Source organism: Zingiber officinale, chromosome 7B (genome assembly GCF_018446385.1).
Source record: "Zingiber officinale cultivar Zhangliang chromosome 7B, Zo_v1.1, whole genome shotgun sequence".
Classification (NCBI taxonomy): domain Eukaryota; kingdom Viridiplantae; phylum Streptophyta; class Magnoliopsida; order Zingiberales; family Zingiberaceae; genus Zingiber; species Zingiber officinale.
This window is the reverse complement of record NC_055999.1, coordinates 106,738,387-106,757,620: the sequence shown is the minus strand read 5'-3', so window position 1 is coordinate 106,757,620 and position 19,234 is coordinate 106,738,387. Positions and strand designations below refer to the sequence as shown.

The 19,234-nt window shown below is 37.4% G+C and overlaps 1 protein-coding gene across 2 annotated transcripts; it reads left to right on the top strand.

The window, feature by feature from the left end:
- Nucleotides 1-12,995: 12,995 nt before the first annotated feature.
- LOC122006760 (serine/threonine-protein kinase AFC1-like) lies at nucleotides 12,996-17,569 on the top strand. Of its 2 annotated transcripts, XM_042562374.1 has the most exons (12): nucleotides 12,996-13,290; nucleotides 13,678-13,849; nucleotides 14,659-14,685; nucleotides 14,868-15,021; nucleotides 15,104-15,152; nucleotides 15,241-15,355; nucleotides 15,501-15,592; nucleotides 15,715-15,871; nucleotides 15,993-16,057; nucleotides 16,812-16,909; nucleotides 17,013-17,124; nucleotides 17,239-17,569. In XM_042562374.1, exons 1-12 carry the CDS (start codon nucleotides 13,183-13,185, stop codon nucleotides 17,398-17,400), a joined length of 1,311 nt encoding a protein of 436 aa, XP_042418308.1. In that variant the 5' UTR covers nucleotides 12,996-13,182; the 3' UTR covers nucleotides 17,401-17,569. The 2 variants fall into 2 exon arrangements, with proteins under 2 accessions (XP_042418308.1, XP_042418309.1); XM_042562375.1 differs by lacking the exons at nucleotides 12,996-13,290; nucleotides 13,678-13,849; nucleotides 14,659-14,685; nucleotides 15,104-15,152 and having other exon boundaries at nucleotides 15,003-15,021.
- Nucleotides 17,570-19,234: the final 1,665 nt, after the last annotated feature.

Genomic DNA, 19,234 nt, shown 5'->3' with positions numbered 1-19,234 from the left:
GAAAACAACCCGAGGAGTTCCCTCCAGCCTTCTACCGGAAGTCTGGCCCGAACTATTACCACAAGGGCCCGGATTATTACAATAAGAAAGAGCAACCAAGGGCTTCTATCGCGGAGAGCTCCCCGCCCAGGGATTCAAAGAAAGGGAAAGTCATAGTCATCAGGGAGGAGCCTCGGGGGAGCTTGAGAAGCAGGTGCTCTTCTCTCAAAGGGTACTCGAGGAGAAGCTGCCGAAGGGGTACGGACCGGACAGAGTATCGTACGGTGGAAGTTTCTACTGTCATGTCAGGGATATGCTCGGACGATTGTGGAAGGGTGTCAAACATGCTTTTCTGACACACTCATTTGGAGGTACGTTTGGGGAAACGTGCACGCATTAAGAAGCGTGCTCGCGCCTCCCCGGGGTCCTATATAAGGACCCCAAACTTCGACGGAGGTATGCAAAATTCTCATCACTATGGCTACAGTTACTCTGCCTCTTTTCTTCTTCACCTGACTTGAGCGTCGAAGGGTCGTTGCCGGGAACCCCTTCCCGGCTCGGCTTCTTTGCAGGTTCGCCGGAGATCCACATCACTAGTCGGAGACAGCGGAGAGTGTCACTCCCCCAACGTCTATCGACTCAACGCTCGGACATGATCACTTAATATTTATTTCTTTAATTTATCAAAGGGTGAGATTTAATTTGTTAAATCAATAGGCCCGATAAGTTAGGAAGTGATATTATTTATATGGTGTGTTGTTGATTATAGAATGAAACTGTGTCCTAGTAATCTAGGTTGGTGATGCCCCCTTGAGGAGCTTATAAGGATTGTCATGTAAACCCTGCAGGTGGACTTAGTCCGACATGACAATAAGGTTGAGTGGTACTACTCTTAGAGTTAGATATTAATTAAGTGAGTTGTCAGTAACTCATTTAATTAGTGGGCATTCGATATCTTAAACACAGGGAGACTAACACACTCATGATAAGAAAGAGTCCATATTGTAATATGGAATTTGTACGGTAGTGCAATAATAACTCTTTAGTGGTATCAGTTATTATTGATGAACTTGAGTTGGGTGTTCAGGGCGAACACGGGAAGCTCAAGCTCATCGGGAGACCAAAATCAATTCCTCCTCTCGGTCCCTTTTATAGCCTCTTATTTATAAAGCCCAGCTTCTTACCCATCTTGATGTGGTCGGCCAAGCCAAGCTTGGAGCCCAAGCTAGGGTCGGCCAAGCCAAAGATTGGAGCCAAGTTGTGGCCAGCTAAGCTTGGAGCCCAAGCTAGGTGGTCAGCCACATAAAAATTAAAAGGGTATTTTAAATTTTAAAATCTTTCCTTTTGTGGAAGCCATAGTTTTAAAAGAGAGTTTTTTTATATTTTAAAATTTTTCCTTTTATAGTTTTTTACAAAAGATTAAGAGAGAGGTTTGATATCTTTCTTTATTTGTAGTTAAAAGAAAGATTTTATTTTTTTGATAAAACTTTCCTTTTTTGTAACCATCCACATGTTTTTAAAAGAGATATTTTAATTTATAAAATTTTCCTTTTATAACCAATACGAGATTTAAAAGAGAAATTTTGTATTAAAATTTTTTTACCGAAAACAAATAAGAAAGCTTTAATTTTATGTTTAAAACTTTCCTTGTTTGGAGCACATGTGTAGGGTCGGCCATGACAAGCATTAAAAGGAAGTTTTAATTTTTTATTTTAAAACTTTTCCTTTTAGTCATTGGCAAGGAAAATAAGGAAGTTTTAATTATGTTTAAAACTTTTCTTTTTTGTCAAGACTAAGGATTATAAAAGAGATTGAGGGGGTGCCTCATGAGATAACACATTTTCTATTCTTCTCTTCCAATCCATTGGTGGTCGACCCTCTTCCTTTTCTTTTCTCCTTTTGTTTTCTTCCTTGGAGGCCGGCGACATCAAGTTTGGTGATCTCTTGGTGGCCGATTGCTTGAAGGAGAAGAAGAAGAAGAGAAAGAAGCTCTCTTATCTAGCATCCCTTAGAGGTTAGTTGGTGGCCGAAACTTGGAAGCAAAGGAAGAAGCTTGGATGAATTTCATCTTGGAAGATCATCGCCCACACGACGTTCAAGAGAAGGAGAGGAATACAGTAGAAGATCAAGAGTTCTATAAGCTACAAAAGGTATAACTAGTTATTAGTTTCTGCATCATAACTAGTTCATTTTTTGTATAGATCTTGTAAAACCAAACACAAGAGGTTATCGATTTTAGGTTATAGTTTTGTTATCGATTTTATTTTTCGATTTCATGTTTCGATATTGTGCTTCTATTAAGATCTCTGTGGTTAAACCTAGTTTACTGTAAGAAGTTAAATATTCAATTTCTTTGAAAGAGTTTGTCTAGGAAGTGGTGGATGATCCCATACCCAAGAAGGTATAGTGTCTCGCCATGTTTAACCTGGAAGTCGATCTTTGAAATAGATGTTTGATTAACTTCTGTAATATGATTTAACTTAGGAAGATCACATCAGTCAAACTTGGAGTAAAAATGTTAAGAATCGTTTCCAATCCAAGTTGAACTTCCGAAGGACAATTTGGATTAATAATGTTAAGCATTGTTTGCAATCCAAATTTAACTTCAGTAGAGCACATGAGTAGCTAGGATAGTTCTATGCTTGTACAAAATTTTTGTATAGGGGAACTAGAACGGTATTCCGAGTAGCAACCAACAATATCATCAAACGATCACTTCGACCAATAAGCCTATAAAAGGAGCCCTGGTGCTCTTCATGCAATACAACACTTTCTGTACTTTGAATTTTAATTATGTTTTCAAGTTATGTGCTTCCAATGATTTCAAGAGGCTTTTCCGCCTACGACAAAATGGGAACTTTATTAGTGCTTTCAGCATTTTGGATTAACAATCTCTCCGGCTGTAACCAAGTAAAAATTGGTAGCCTCTTTTAATTTATGCAATACAATTTTTATTTATTAAAGTGTTTAGCTTAATTAAAGTCGAAATTCTCAAGAAGGGTATTCTTGTCTTTTTAGGATAATTCACCCCCTCTTCCTGGTCTCACGAGACCAACAGTATCCACCCGACTTCTGGGGTTCAGCTCCCCCCAACTCCTTCATCTCAGTATACCCGACTTTTAGGGATCAGCTCCCTCGACTCCTTCATCTCAGTTTAGTCGACTCATGCAACTCAGCTCCCCCGACTTCACTAGATCAGTCTACTGAACTCCTGGGGCTCAGCTCCCCTCGACTTCACCTGATCAATCTACTCAACTCTTCTATTCAACACCACCGACTAACATTCATTCTACATTCAACCCAATGCCCTACTCCATTTGGCTATGCTGACTCAACTTCTTGGGCTTAGCTCCCCGAGTTATTACTCTATTCAATTAGCTTTGCATGCCTAATAAGCCGACACTGCTTGGCTCTCCACTGTTCTACTCAGTCCCTTCCCTGCTCAGCCTCTCACGACTGGACACTCCTACTTACAGTGTTGGTGCAATAAGCTTCTAGGGTTTTGATATTTGATAATATACCTAAGTCTGGTCGATTTAACCAAGGATTGATCCAAATAGGACTTGATGTTTAGAAGAGAGAAGTCTAGTCAGGGCTAGATGGTTAGCAAGGAAAAGTCCTAACTAGAGGTTAGGCAAGGAGAAGTCCTAGTGAGTGAAGCTAGGCAATAGAAATCCTAGGGGGGGTAATCCTAGGTGGTAAAAGTCCTGATGAGTGAAGCTAGGCAATCCTAGGGGGAGGTGACCCTAGGTGGTGGTAAAGTCTTGGATACAGTCTAAGCATGAAGCCTAGTAGGTCGGGCAAACTTACAGGAGTGTGGCTTAATCCTAAGGGATTGACTCTTAGGTGGTAGACTTAGAGGAGGGACCTCCGAGTAAAAGGTAAGCCTAGTAAGTCAGGTAGACTTACAGGAGTGTGACTTGATTCTAAAGGATTGACCCTTAGATGGTAGACTTAGATGAGGGACCTCCAAGCAAAAAGTAAGCCTAGTAGCTAGGTCAGGTAGACTTACAGATATAAGCTAGGTTGCTTGTTTATGTTTATATGGTTATTGTAGGACCGTTGGGCCGGCTAGAAGGGGGGTTGAATAGCCCTGTAAACAAAAAAAAAACAAAAGCAACCATTCTCGAACTCTTAAACTAACACTTGTATAAAATTAGCTAAGCAGAAATACAAGAAAGAAACAAGGCACCGTGTTTGACTTGGTTACAACCGGGAAGGTTGTTAATCCAAGGAAAATGATCGCACTAAAAACTCCTTCGGGCGGAGAAGCCTCTTACACCGGTGAAAGCACAAAAACAGAAGCTAAACTAGAACAGTGAGCGCACAAGTGTTTGGAATGCTAATTATTGAGTTGATGAAAAACTTCTTGACCAAGGCTATAGCGCCTGGAAGGGTTCCAGACGCCCTGGGGGGATAAAACTTTATCCCCCAACGTTCAGATCGCGTAAATCGCGATCCTCGTCAAAATCAGGGCCCAGGCGCCCGAAAGGGTTCCGGGCGCCCCGGAGCCCAAAGTCAACAGCCGTTGACTTTTTCGTCCGGGACCTCTTCTCTGGTTCAGTCCCGCCTCTGTCCGGTTCTTCTCCTCCGGATCCGCTCACTTGGGTGATCTCTGCCATCCGGAAAAGGGCTCACCCGAACCCAACTTCCGGTCTTCTCGAGCGGGCTTCCCTCCGGCTTCTCGTCCCTCGGAATCGCCGCGTGTTTCCTTCTCGTCCGCCGGCGTACTCATCCGCAGTCTTCGTCCCTCAGACGCACCGCGTGCCGTCTTTCTCGCTAGCTGCGTCTCTTGTTCCCCGAGTAATCTTCCGCTCCGGCTTTCGTCCCTCGGAACCACCGCACGCTTCCTTCTCGTCCACTGGGGTACTCATCCGCAGCACCTCGTCCCTCGGACTATCGTCCTTCTCGCTAGCTGTGTCTTCCGCTCGACTATCTGTGTTCCTAGGCTCCTGCACACTTAGACACAAGGTTAGAAGCACACAGGACCTAACTTAACTTGTTGATCACACCAAAACAACCTTGGGGTTCCAACAATCTCCCCATTTTTGGTGTGATCAACCCAAGTTAAGCTAGGGTAAAATAGACTTTAAATAAAATTAAGTAACTTAACTTAATTTGCAATTTAAGTACAAAAAGATAGAAAAAAAAATTAACTCTATCTACCTCAGTACAAAAAGATAGACAAAAAATTAAATCTATCTACCTCCCCCTAGACTTATACTTTCCCTTCTCCCTCTTTGATCATACAAAAATGGGGTTCCAAGAGAAACAATCTAAGGGTTAAAGATTTAGTAAATTCGAAAAAATATTTAGAAGAAATTCATAAAAATAATTTTAAGTTTTTGCAAGAATTATTTTGAGAAATATTTCTAACTTAAAAAAAAATTCTAAGTAAAGTTTTTTTTAAAAAAATCTGACTTAGGAAAAAATTTCTAAGTAATTTGAGCATAAATTTCTAATTTCAGAAAATCTTTTAACTTAAGAAAGAATAATTTTTGAGAATTTTTAAGCACATAAATGACTTAGTCAATTAAAAATTTCTAAGTAAGTAAATTTCTAAATTGAAATAAAATGTTTTGAATAACCCTTTTTAAAGCACTAATTAATTCTTGTATTAATGCTTCATTAGTAAGTTAATTAAATATTTATTTCAATATTTTGGCTTCCAGGTAGTGGCGAGACACTAGGCCTTCTTGGTTAGTGGAGCAACAACCACTTCCTTGACAAAGCCTCATAAAGAAATTCTTTGTTTAATTTTCTCACTTAAAGCGCTAATTTTAATTTTAAAATTTAGTTTAAGCATGATTTAGGAACCCAATATAGGTTCCAACCTACTGGATTAACTAAAAAGTTTTTAAGAATATATTTTCTTGAAATGTTCCTAATTTGTCCAGGGTGATATTTAAAGTACCAATTTAAATTATTAAATCTTCTAACATTGGTTTTAGATGAACATGCATGGTTTTTCAAGTTATCTACTTGAATTTTTAAATCATCATTTTCAAGTTTCAATTTTTCATTTGCTAGTCTTAATTTATCTAATTCTTCTAAGGGACAAGACTTAGCTAGAATTACTTTTAAATTTTTATTTTCACTTTCTAATTTGCAGCAATCTTTTGTTAAAAGTTTAACGAACTTAAACATTTTATCGGGAGGAAGAGATCGTACCTGACTTACCTTGTCGATCTCGTTGTCCGTTTCTCCCCCTGAGCTGCTACTTTCTTCCGACGTGTCTCCCCCTTCATCGATGCTCTCGATGCTCATTTCGGAAGAGCTTGAATCGCAGTCGTCGTCTTGATGACTCGCCATCAGTGCGAGTCCGAAGAAAGCTTCGACTTCCGATTCGGACGATGTATCGTCCCACGTCGCCTTTAGGGCCTTTCGCTTTTGGATAGGCTTCTTACCCTTCTCCTTGTCCTTGTTCTTCAGCTTGGGGCAGTTGTCCTTGACGTGCCCTTCTTCGTCGCAGTGGTAGCAGCGGATCATTCTTTCCCTCTTTCCCTGCGGATGGTTAGTAGATCTGGATTTACAAAGTTTCTTGAATCTTCTTATCATCATTACCATTTTCTCGTCGTCGAGAGAGGATTCCGATTCTGGTTCGTCTCTCGAGGCTTTGAGGGCGACGTTGTTTTTAGGCTCCTTCATTCCTGCACATCTTGACTCATGCACTTCAAATGTTGAAAAGAATTCTTCTAATGAAATTTTTTCTAAATCTTTAGAAATGTAAAATGCATCTACTAATGATGCCCATTTGGTATTTCTAGGAAAGGAATTTAAAGCGTACCTGAGCGAATCTTGGTTACTTATCTTTTCTCCGAGATTCGAAAGTCCGATGATAATTTCTTTTATTCTCGAGTGCAGATGCGCGACTGACTCGTCTTCCCCAAGTCGCAGGCTGGTGAGCTGATTGCGAAGCAGATCTCTTCTGGCGAGCTTGACTTCGGATGTTCCTTCGTGCAGCTCGAGGAACTTCTCCCAAAGTTCCTTTGCAGAGTTGTATTTACCGATCCTGTTGACTTCTTGAGGTGGAAGAATGCTTAGCAGATGGTACTCTGCTTTGTCGTTCGCCACGAAGTCAGCCTGCTCCTTTTTTGTCCATTTATCTATTTCCTTGTCTTCTGGAGCTTGAAAGCCAAGTTTCATTGTTAAAAATAATTCAATATCTGTTGTAAGAAATACCTGCATATGTTTTTTCCAAGTGGCAAAATCCCCTTCGAATTTCGGCGGGTGAATGTTTGGTCCGACCATCTCGTTGCTTCGTTCGGCGGTTAGTCCTCTTGAAGCGCCTTGGCTCTGATACCACTTGTAGGACCGTTGGGTCAGCTAGAAGGGGTGGTTGAATAGCCCTGTAAACAAAAAAAAAATAAAAGCAACCCTTCTCGAACTCTAAAACTAACACTTGTATAAAATTAGCTAAGCAGAAATACAAGAAAGAAACGAGGCACCGTGTTTGACTTGGTTACAACCGGGGGGTTGTTAATCCAAGGAAAATGATCGCACTAAAAACTCCTTCGAGCGGAGAAGCCTCTTACACCGGTGAAAGCACAAAAACAGAAGCTAAACTAGAACAGTGAGCGCACAAGTGTTTGGAATGCTAATTACTGAGTTGATGAAAAGCTTCTGGACCAAGGCTATATTTATAGCCTTTGTCGGGGCGCTTGGAAGGGTTCCGGGCGCCCTGGGGGGGATAAAACTTTATCCCCCAACGTTCAGATCGCGTAAATCGCGATCCTGGTCAAAATTAGGGTACGGGCGCCCCGGAGCCCAAAGTCAACAGCCGTTGACTTTTTCATCCGGGACCTCTTCTCTGGTTCAGTCCCGCCTCGGTCCGGTTCTTCTCCTCCGGATCCGCTCACTTGGGTGATCTCTGCCATCCGGAAAAGGGCTCACCCGAACCCAACTTTCGGTCTTCTCGAGCGGGCTTCCCTCCGACTTCTCGTCCCTCGGAATCGCCGCGTGTTTCCTTCTCGTCCGCCGACGTACTCATCCGCAGTCTTCGTCCCTCAAACGCACCGCGTGCCATCCTTCTCGCTAGCTGCGTCTCTTGCTCCCCGAGCAATCTTTCGCTCCGGCTTTCGTCCCTCGGAACCATCGCACGCTTCCTTCTCGTCCACTGGGGTACTCTTCCGCAGCACCTCGTCCCTCGGGCTGTCGTCCTTCTCGCTAGCTGCGTCTTCCGCTCGATTACCTGTGTTCCTAAGCTCCTACACACTTAGACACAAGGTTAGAAACACACAGGACCTAACTTAACTTGTTGATCACACCAAAACAACCTTGGGGTTCCAACAGTTATTTTGTAGGAACCTGAAGCTGGAAGCAAAACAGAGAGTAAGCAAATGCAGATGGGTGAACCGAGCTTGACTCAGGTCAAATCGAACTCAAACTGATTCAGTAGACCGAACCAATAGTTTGGTAAACTGACTGGGTTGAGTCCAAATTGTTGAGTTGTGAAATGGTGACATGGAAGATAATGTGATAAAAGATCTTATTCATCTTTGTAATTTGGATGAAGATAAGGATAAGCTAGATGATGTGGATAAAGATAAAGCTTGATCTAAATATGAGTTCATCCAGATATAACTTCATCCATATAAGAGTTGATCTAGATAAGAATATGATCAAACTCTATAAAAGGAGACGAAGGCTCTACATTCAAGATAACTTCTTCAATTCTACTCTCCATCTCTGCGCTCAAAAAGCTATGCTGCGAAGCTCTGGACTTCTGGATCGGTCATCATCTTTTATTTGGTTTGTTTATTACAAGTTATACTTAATTTATTATTATTTGTATTTGTATCGCAAACTGTAATACTGGTTTCTCCGCCTCCGAAAAGTTCCAGAAAGGAGACCACTAGTGGATGGACGTCTCCCGTGATTAGGCCTTGGATGCACTGACCCTGGGGGTTGGGAACCAACCCCCAAGGCATAGCGCAAATGGTGGATGCATGATATCTCTGGCGTAATGGTTAGAGGTCGATTCTCAGGAACTGACAACTTGTGGGGTTTATCCCACCATGTGTCTATGACTTGTGTGCCTACATTTATCTCCCTCCATATCCTTCGGGTCGTCACTAGGGGGCTACTAAGATAGCGAATCTACCTCTGGGGGTTGGGAACCAAGTAAATTCCATGAGTATTCTTTCTTTTAAGTTTTTATGACATTCTACTGTGACTAACATTTTGATAGAAAGAACGAACAAAATCAAAGCGAAAAGCAACGAGTCGATATTCACCACCCCCTTCTATTGACGCCACCGATCCTATATACAAGACTCCTGGTCCATTCCTTTCGAGTCATACGATCTTAATTATTCTCCTTTTACTTATCAGGTCGAGCCCTTCGACCCAATTGGTCCCATAGGTCGTGGGCTAGTGCTATAAGTGGTACAATGTGTGGATTGTCATGTGGAGCAATATGATTATATAGATACGACAAAGGTACGACAATGTGACATATCCTTTACCAAGGTATGACAAACATCTCATCACCAATTAACACGTGGAGAGAGGTAATCAACGACAGTAATATAAAAAGGGTCCACTCTTGTGAACGGAGGTATGCATACACCCTTGCATACAATTACATACACTCATCTATTTTTCATCTTCTCTAACTCCCCACTAGATATCTTACTTAAGCATCAGAGTGGCTAAGCCAAGATAACCCCTGGCCTCCATTCTAACCATCTTCTCTCTCTTTCCTCAGGCTTCATGGACCCCCTTGGCAATCGGTTATCCTTTGGCCATAGAAAGACTTCGTCAATAAAGAAGACATCTCACCAATGGCTCATCCTCCAGCGATCTCAAGTGAGAACATTGTAAAAAACTAAGAAAGTTCATCCCACAAACATTTTAATTTAGTAAAATAAACTGTAATAGACATAAAACTTTGTTGTAGCGAGGCAATATCTCTGTCAATTGAAATATTCTAGGTATATTATTTTGGGAGAATCTTTCCTTCAAATTAGTCCAAACTTAATGTTGACTTGACATATATCATGGTATTGGTTAGATCGATTTCAATAGAATTGAGGATCCATGAAACAACCATGTTATTGCACCTTTTCCATAAGAGAGAAATTTCATCCATCAATGTTATTTTCTTGATGGTTCCGTCAATAAAATCTATTTTATTTTCAGCACGGAGAGTTATACTCATTGAACGACTTCAAGTACCATAATTATCATCATTCAAATGTTTAGTGATCAAAACAATTCTTGATGATCCTGAGTGTTGAAGAAGAAATGAGTCAGAAGTGTCAACAATGATATTTCCTCCGATTTTATTTAATGAAGAAGTAGAATGTATCATCTTAGATAAATAAACTTCACACAAATAAATTGCTCTTGATACTATATGTAAAAAAAAAGGATATAAAGGAATGAAGAAATAATATAAATCTGAAAAAAAAATCTTTTCTATTGAATCTCATCCAAAACCTTTTACATATATACAAGTTGACTAAAAAGAAAAAAAAAACAATAAATATTTGACATTTATTACCGCAAGGAAAATAATAAGCGGGTCAAATTAAGGAAAATGGAAAAGTTGATTATAATAAGAATAAATCTTTTCCGAAATAACATATTTCAATATGTTTTCGAAATGGCATATTTCAATAGATCTAGTCCTAAAACACATCAATCAAAACATATTCACTGAAAGACAATAAACACTGGGGATTAGTATGCATGTTTAGGCAATCATCTTGGCATATAGATCATTATAAACTTGACATTTTTTATTCAAGAATTCCAACAAGTTATGTGAAGTATAACAGAAGCATTGTGCACGGTAAAGGTAGGAATTGAAGAAGCATTCAGTTTTTCATCATGTTCATCCGAAACAAAGACTGAAAGGCATAAATGGATTACAAATATACCTCTTTGTTCTTCTTTGGATTTTCTATGCAATTGAAAGAGAGGAGAATGTACTTAACATTTCACATTTAGAGAATACATCTTTTGATATATTTTACGGCATGCTGTAATTTATTTATTTATTTTTTTTGATAATATTGAACTTTTATATGGGTGGCATGGTACCATATCTAAAATTTAGAGAAAAAAACTAAGAAAAGAAGTGTGCTTGTTATTTTCGTTATGTTAAAGGGTGTCAAAAATAAATTCGGCCTGATGATTAAATCCGAGTCAACTTGAAGAAATTAAGTTCGGGTTGTGCATTTTCGTGTTCGAATCGGGTTCGAATTGGAGGATTTTTGGGTTGGGTCAGGTCAGGTTCGGGTTAATCCGGGTTGACCCAAATATAGGATTTAGTGGATTTTTTAAGTTAAATTTTATTTTATTTTAAAAAATAAGATATTTATATATATATATATTAATATCAATATTAGTATGATAATAATAAAGTATTGAGATAAAAGTGAAGAATTATAGGGAAAATAGTAAAATAAAATATTTTGAATCGGGTTTAGGATTATCCAGGTCAGGTTTGAGTTGGTCAGGTTTAGATTCGAATTTAAAAGTTTCAGATTGAATCCGAATTTGGATAAAGTTCTGGTTAGGTTAAAAAAATTTCAATCCGAATTGACACTCTTAATGGCAACTTAGGTTGATTTTTTTCCTTTCAAAAAATGTCCTACTCTAATTTTAGTAAAAAAATACATTAATATTAATTAAAACTATTTTAATATAAAACTACTTGAATATTAATTAAAATTATTTCTATTTAGCCTATGAGAATGGTGCAACAGACACCTTCTTAGTTTTTCTAAATATCGGAGGATTAAATCTCAATTTTAATAGATTAATGGATGTATTTTATTTAATATTTAATAAATATAAATTAGATAACTGATGTCAATATAGAAAAAAATTATTTTTATTTATTCTGACGAATATAATAGTAAAATACTTGGAAAGGCAAATGTTCTGTATAAGACTATGTACTAACTTTTTTATTAATCTATATAAATTTTGTTAAAATTTAAAATTTTTTAATGAAATAAATAATAAAATTAATCGGATACGAAGTGAAATTGCTGAAAATCAAATTAACCTCGAACAAAATTTATCAATAGGTGTATATTGATTCAAATCGAAATTAATTTAAATTTGATTTAATTAAATTATTATTAAATCAAAGTTAATTGAGTTAAATTGATTTAAAAGAATTTTTTTACAATATTATTTTTTATTCTCTTCTAAGCAGATTCTCTGTCCCTAAATTTTTCTGTCCCCGTGTCTCTTGTCGATCGGACGGATCAGATTATATTTCAAGGATGTCTTGCACATCACGATAATACTACACATATCTTAAGGATGTCATGATCCCTTGAAATATAATCTAATCTGTTCGATCGATAGGAGACATGATAATAAAAAAATTTAAGGATAGAATATCCGAACTGATTCTTACCACCTCATGTACAAGTCTCTACGGGCGGACTTTTTCTTCTTTTTCTTCCAATGTTTGTTTTTTCTTCTCAATTGTAATTCAGTTTTTTTCGAGCATAGTAATTCCTTTTTCTTCCAATAACATTAGTCCTTTCTCTATCAAAACAACTCATATTTTATCTTTTTTTTTATTGTCAAAACTAATTAAACTAGTTAAAGACCGTCGGATAAGAAGATAAAATTTTCATTCTCATTTCTTTGATTTTATAATTAAAGGTAAATATTCGATTAATTCCATATATAAATTAATCAAATTAATTGAAAAAATCAATTTAATATTAACTAAATAAATTGAATCAAAATTTTATTAAAAATGAATTAATCAAATAAAATTAAAAATAGGTTATATTGATTAATACCGAATTAATTAAATCTATTTTAAAAAATCATTAAAAATTATATAAAATTAATATCATATTAATCTAATTAATCAAATTAATCGAATACTTACACTTAAGCCAAATTAATTAACTATTATAAAATGATGTTTTTTTTTTATTTTCTTAATTAAAAGCGTCAAATTTATTCTCTAAACTTCTAATTTGAGAAAGTTGTGAGGAAAACTGAAATTTGCAATGCCAGAAAAGTAGAAAACTACGGTCGGGAGACCACGTCGAAGGTTATTCTAACTATAGTTTGGTTGGAGCACGGTAGGGTTTGGTTTGGTAGGAGTGGAGAAGACAACGAAGGCATCCTCCATCTTCAACCTTCTACCTTTGACCTCTTTTCGCCTCGATTCCACCTCCTAATGGATCCATTGTTGCTTTTGTAATTGGATCTGAGATGCAGACGCAACGGATTGCCGAGATCCCACACGCGGGCGCGGACAAGCGCCCGCGGAAGAGGCAGAGGCTTGGTTGGGATGTTCCGCCTCCGATGCCCCCTCCCCAGGTTCGTTCCCCTTGTTGATTTCATGATTTCATATTTCGATGTGTCTTCTGTAGTTGTCGAAGTAATGTTCTTTTCTCATGAAAGATTGGTCGAAAGTTTTTTTTTTATATTGATTGAAGGTAGAAAACGGCAGATCCGTTTGTTATCAGTCCGATTTATTCTGTACTCTTGATCCCTGTTTGCTTATATGCCCTGCTCATCACTTCGCTTCGAATTTCCTTTTGCCATATATATATATATATATATATATATAGATATAGATATATTTGTTTGCTTACTGGATCACGTATGTTGGTAAGAAAGCAAAAATCTGAAGGTATTGTTTGTGTATTTGTTTCTGAATTTACAGATTTAAAAATCGGCCATTTAAAAGGTTTTGTTTTGCAGATTTCTCTGTCATTCTACTGTGGGAAGGAAGCTATGCACACGGCTACTACTAATCAGTTCTGGCAATCTTTCTACCATACTGGAGTTCCTCGATATGTATCTCCGCCTTGGAGGGGAGACGACAAAGATGGCCATTATATTTTCAGTGTTGGCGAGAATTTGACACCCAGATGTAATTTTATGGAACTTTATTTATGCTTGTGCCAGTACTTACTATGTTTTAAGCAGGCGCTAGTATTTTAATTTCAGCTATAATGGTAGATTTATCTTATCGTCGGTTCTTTTTTTTTTCTGCTTGGCATGAGCTTTTAAGTTTATATTTTGTTGTTTGGATCCTCTTGTGCCTAAACCACAAATCAGTTTGTTGTTGAATACTTCTCCAATTTTTCTGTAAGCATTAATTTGCCTTTGTGATTTGGTTAATCTTTTGATATTATAATTTTGAAGTTCCTTATAGCATATCATCAAACAATCTCCCCAAGCTACTCTCTCTTATTTTTGTGATCTCATTTATTGATTCAATAAATTATCTTTTTTCAAAAACAACTGTTTGAGAATGTGAAAAACCAACTCTTTGTTCACTCTCTCTTTCTATCGAAGGGATGGAAGGGTAGAAGCCTTTTGTGTCCTTTCCAATTATGAATTGGGGTCTCAGAAGCACTAGCCCATATGCTTTTCTCTCATGCCTTTCTTTCCTCATAGTTTGCATTGATATTTTGGCGCCCTTGGTGTAGAGGAACCACACCCAATCCATCTTGAACTTGATGGTTAAATTCTATGCACAGGGGAAGTCCGCAAGAAATAGTTCAATGCTAAAAGGCTTAGCAGTAAAACTGTATAAATTATGTTTTATACTCCCCCCTGGTGTTTTTACATGGTCTTTCATATTTTGTAATTTCCTTTTAATTTTGAACATTTTTTTTTCTTTGTAACTTAATTGAATGAAAACCTGATATTAACACAATCTATTGTTCTGTGCAGACAGGATACTAAGCAAAATGGGTGAAGGTGAGCAACTTTTTTTCCATACCATGCTAGCATGAAAAATCACAAGATGGGCAATCATGTTTTTTTCACTATATTCATCCACATTAAATGTTCAAGTGATGCGGATGTGACCATGGGTGTAAACAGGATTTTGACTTAACTGGTTAAAAACTCTATTGTCATATGCATCGTCTAAACTGCAGGAACATTTGGACAAGTTCTTGAATGTTTGGACTTGGAAAATCAAGAACAAGTTGCTATAAAAGTGGTGCGTTCACTTCAGAAGTACCGTGAAGCTGCAATGATTGAAATTGATGTGCTCCAAAGGCTTGCAAAAGCAGACAGAAGTGGCATTCGGTAGGTCAAACATTTAATTCCTTAGTTATACCATGAAGTAGGACTTTAAGATGTATACATATGTGTGGTTTTGTCCATGCAGTTGTGTGCAAATACGGAATTGGTTTGACTATCGTAATCATATTTGTATAGTAAGTACATATGTATTTTTTGCTTAGATTTCTACTGTCCTCTCAAATATTTCTTCTGAACATTTGCTTGTTCTTCTGATCTCAACAGGTCTTCGAGAAACTTGGGCCAAGCTTATATGACTTTCTTCGGAAAAATAGTTATCGCTCATTCCCCATTGATTTAGTCCGGGAACTAGGGAGACAACTTCTGGAGTCTGTTGCATGTAAGTGTTTTGTCCTTTGATTTCACTATTCAAATTCTAGGAGATATTATTTCTACTTTACCATCATGTGGTGCTCAATATTTCCATGATTTATTTAACTTAGTTACAGTGGCTTTCTTTACATTTATTCCTGTTTCTGTTGCAGTTATGCATGACTTACGGCTAATTCACACTGATTTGAAGCCAGAGAACATCCTTCTTGTCTCCCCTGAATATATTAAAGTTCCTGATTACAAGGTATTGTAGTGTTCTTACCTAGGATCTATCTGCATTTTTTTATTCCATAAAATATGTTTGGTTTCACTATTGCTTAGATTATATTTTATTAGACGTTTCTATCCATGTTTTTGCTTATGCAGATTTTATCTCGTTCTCCTAAGGATGTTCTTTTGTTCAAAAATGTTCCAAAATCGAGTGCCATTAAGTTGATTGACTTTGGAAGCGCAACATTTGAACATCAGGATCACAATTATGTAGTGTCAACTAGGCATTATCGCGCACCTGAGGTTATTCTTGGTAAGAAATAATTATTTTGCCTTAATTTTGTCATTATTTATTTGTTTTTACTTATATCTCCATGTTTGCAATTGCAATAAATTAACTACTTAAGATATTGCCCTTCCCCATTGTTTTACAGGACTTGGGTGGAACTATCCCTGTGATATGTGGAGTGTAGGTTGCATAATTGTTGAGCTTTGTTCGGTTAGTTTATTCTCACTCATCAACTCTCCAGTTTTTTTCTTTCCTACTTGGTTTTGTATATGCTCCTTTATCGATTATCTGAAGTGTGATCTTCAACCACTGGGTGTAGTTATATTTTGCTGTTAGCCAATCTTAACTTTTTATCTTTCATTGAGGAGCATCTCTGTTTAAAATTTTGCGACAATATTGTTTTTGGTTGTCTTCATACACAGATTTCCAGGGAAGTCATACTTCAGATTAATTAATGTGACCTCTTCAACTCTATGTGCTTTTTATTTTTATAATTGAACACCATATTTCATTCAGGCAAACACTGAATTTTTTAGCTCACAGCAGACTCGTACACACTATCAAATATCCTTTTTCAAATTAATACAATAAAACACACCAAGCTCAAACAAGATATGACTTTCAGTGCCACTAAATATTCGCTGTCATTGCTCAGATCTATATGTTCTTACCTACTGTCTCACTCTAATTGTTGTGGAACCCTTGGTGCTGGATCGTTGCTGTAAGTAGATGGTGTGATTACATTTGATCTCCTTTTCCAAATTGTATTATAGTTGCCTTCGGTTGGTAGAAATGACTTGTCTGGTAAGAGTGAAACCACCGCAATAGTATTATAATTGGGATTGCATATTTGAATTCTGCTGTGGTTAATTAATATAGAATTATAAGAAAATCATATATAAAATATGATTTTAAGTTTATGTTAATTGTGGGATAAAGCATGGTGTTTTGTCTTAATAATCAGGGGGAGGCACTTTTTCAAACTCATGAAAACTTGGAGCATTTAGCTATGATGGAGAGGGTGTTAGGACCACTTCCACAGCACATGGTTGTTAAAGCTGAGTAAGTATATGAATTTGTTACTTTATGCAAATTTTGTTGCATGTTGGAGTTTGAACTTCAAGTAAAGTTCATGGATTTCATTTTCCTTGCATTTTCATTGTAGTCGGAATGCTGAGAAATATTTCAAGCAAAGTCGAGGATTACGATTAGACTGGCCTGAAGGGGCATCGTCAAGGGAAAGCATTAGAGCAGTTTGGAAATTGCCTCGCCTTCAGGTAGGTTGTTGTTGGACCTATTTCTGTTTGGAATAAGGTTCGAGTCTTCAAATATTTTAATTCCATAAAGTTGGGATGCGATGGTTTCTAATAATAACTGATAATGTATTGCAGAATCTAGTCATGCAGCATGTTGATCATTCTGCTGGTGATTTGATTGATCTTCTGCAAGGACTTCTCCGTTATGATCCAACTGAGCGTCTAGGGGCACGAGAAGCCCTCATGCAGCCATTCTTTAATCGAGAATGGAGAAGATATGGTCATTCTTTGAACTAGAGGCTTTGGCCTTATTTTTTAAATCAAGTTTGTACAAAAATTATCAAATGGTTGAGGTTGAAGCTGAGCAGGTGTTGGCTAGGAATTACTTCTGTACAGGGAAAAGTTGTACTAACAATGAATTTGTCAGGATTGAATAATACAATTCAATTGCTCCCTGTTTGCATTATGTCAATCCCTGAAATGCAGATTACTACTGCTGCTTTCCATGCTAGAAATCTACGTGTTTTATTGAACACATACTGGACCAAGGTACGGTCATGGTTGTTTGTGTTTTGTGGACGAAATATTAGCTCTTTACTATTTTACTGCAACCATTTAGACATGGATGAAGATTTTGTACCGGGAGGCTGGAGTGATTACTTTGTATTAGCCCTTTATTGCAAATATCGGCACAAGGTCCATTTGAATATTTTATCATAGCATCATAACCCTATTTGCAGCAAGCTATAGACCTATCACTTGGCTAATTGTGGCTTTGAGATATGTCAAATGTCAATGAAAAAACATTGTCACAAGGTGGATACGATATTTGTGCCTTGAAGTTGGAATTTTACTTCGTTTTTGCATCACTGGTGCATTTGAAGCAGGTAGTAATTACTTTATCTAGTGTGGCTACTGTGTATGTTATTGTTAAGATTTTGAAGAATTTTGCTCCATCATGTTGTCTCTTTTTAGTCCTGTTGTGACTCATGTTCGAGACTTTGTACTACTTTATTGCAATATTCAGACATGGATGAACATTTTGTACCTGGAGGCTGGAGTGGTGACTTTGTATTATTCCTTTATTGAAAATATTGACACGAGGTCCATTTGAATATTTTATCATACCATCATAATACTATTTGCAGCAAGCTATGGATGTATTCACTTGACTATTTGCGGCTTTGAGATATGCCAAATGTCAATGAAAAACGTGGTCACAAGATGCCTGGAAGTTCGGATTCTTCTTTTTTGCAGGGCTGGTGCATTTGCTGGTACTTTCTCTTAATCGATCGTGGTTACTGCATGTTATTAAGATTTTGAAGAATTTTGCTTCATCAAGTTGTCTCCGTTAAGAACTGTTATGACTCGTGTGGGGAACTTCCTTTTCATGTTTTTTTGGCACTACCATGTGTTATTATTTTCTTTTATATGCCAACTAAGGAACAATCAATGTTTCTATGAATTCAAGAACTTACTGGGGCACCTCTGTTTGTAGTATTCATCATTAAGTTTTTTTAACGTGTTTACTGGGCTATGCTTTCAGCAGAATGTTTTATCTGCTAATTTCACAACTAAAAATACAGATGATTCAAATATGTTGTCAATTGTCATTATATTATTCTATTAATACTCATCACATGGCACATGAACTGCTCTTGAAGGTTTGGTAATATGATTTTTGTTCCCATATGATGATATGAAGATGATTATGTAAAGCATTTGTCAGTTTCTGGGTTACGTGCCAACCTTGTGGAAGCATAAACTCAAAATGATTTCGAGCAGAAAGAAAAAGCTTGTTGTTGAGGTTTTATTGGGTCGGCTGAACTTTCATTGGCCTATTGTGTGTTTCAGAAGAGCATTGAAACTTTGTTTCTGTAGGAAGCTCAGTGATCAAGGAATTCTCTTGATTTGAATCTTTTTGTAACCTGTTCATTTTACATTGGAGTTCATCACATGCATATTTCCCCCGAGAAAATTTCACTGCCTCTCAGAGTTTTTCATTGCACATTTTAGATTTTGCACCATAAAGCTGTGAACTCACAAAGAGGTTCGCTTTAAGAGCCGTGCATGCTCCGCTTTAGAATTGGTGCACACAGAGCCCTGCCATGGTAGGGTTCTGCATGATAAA

Bases quoted from the DNA above. Each gene is read 5' to 3' on its own strand.
- LOC122006760 (XM_042562374.1), top strand. From the start codon at position 13,183: ATGCAGACGCAACGGATTGCCGAGATCCCACACGCGGGCGCGGACAAG. The intron at 15,872-15,992 runs GTAAGAAATAAT...ATTGTTTTACAG, and splicing joins CGCACCTGAGGTTATTCTTG to GACTTGGGTGGAACTATCCC. The intron at 16,058-16,811 runs GTTAGTTTATTC...CTTAATAATCAG, and splicing joins TAATTGTTGAGCTTTGTTCG to GGGGAGGCACTTTTTCAAAC.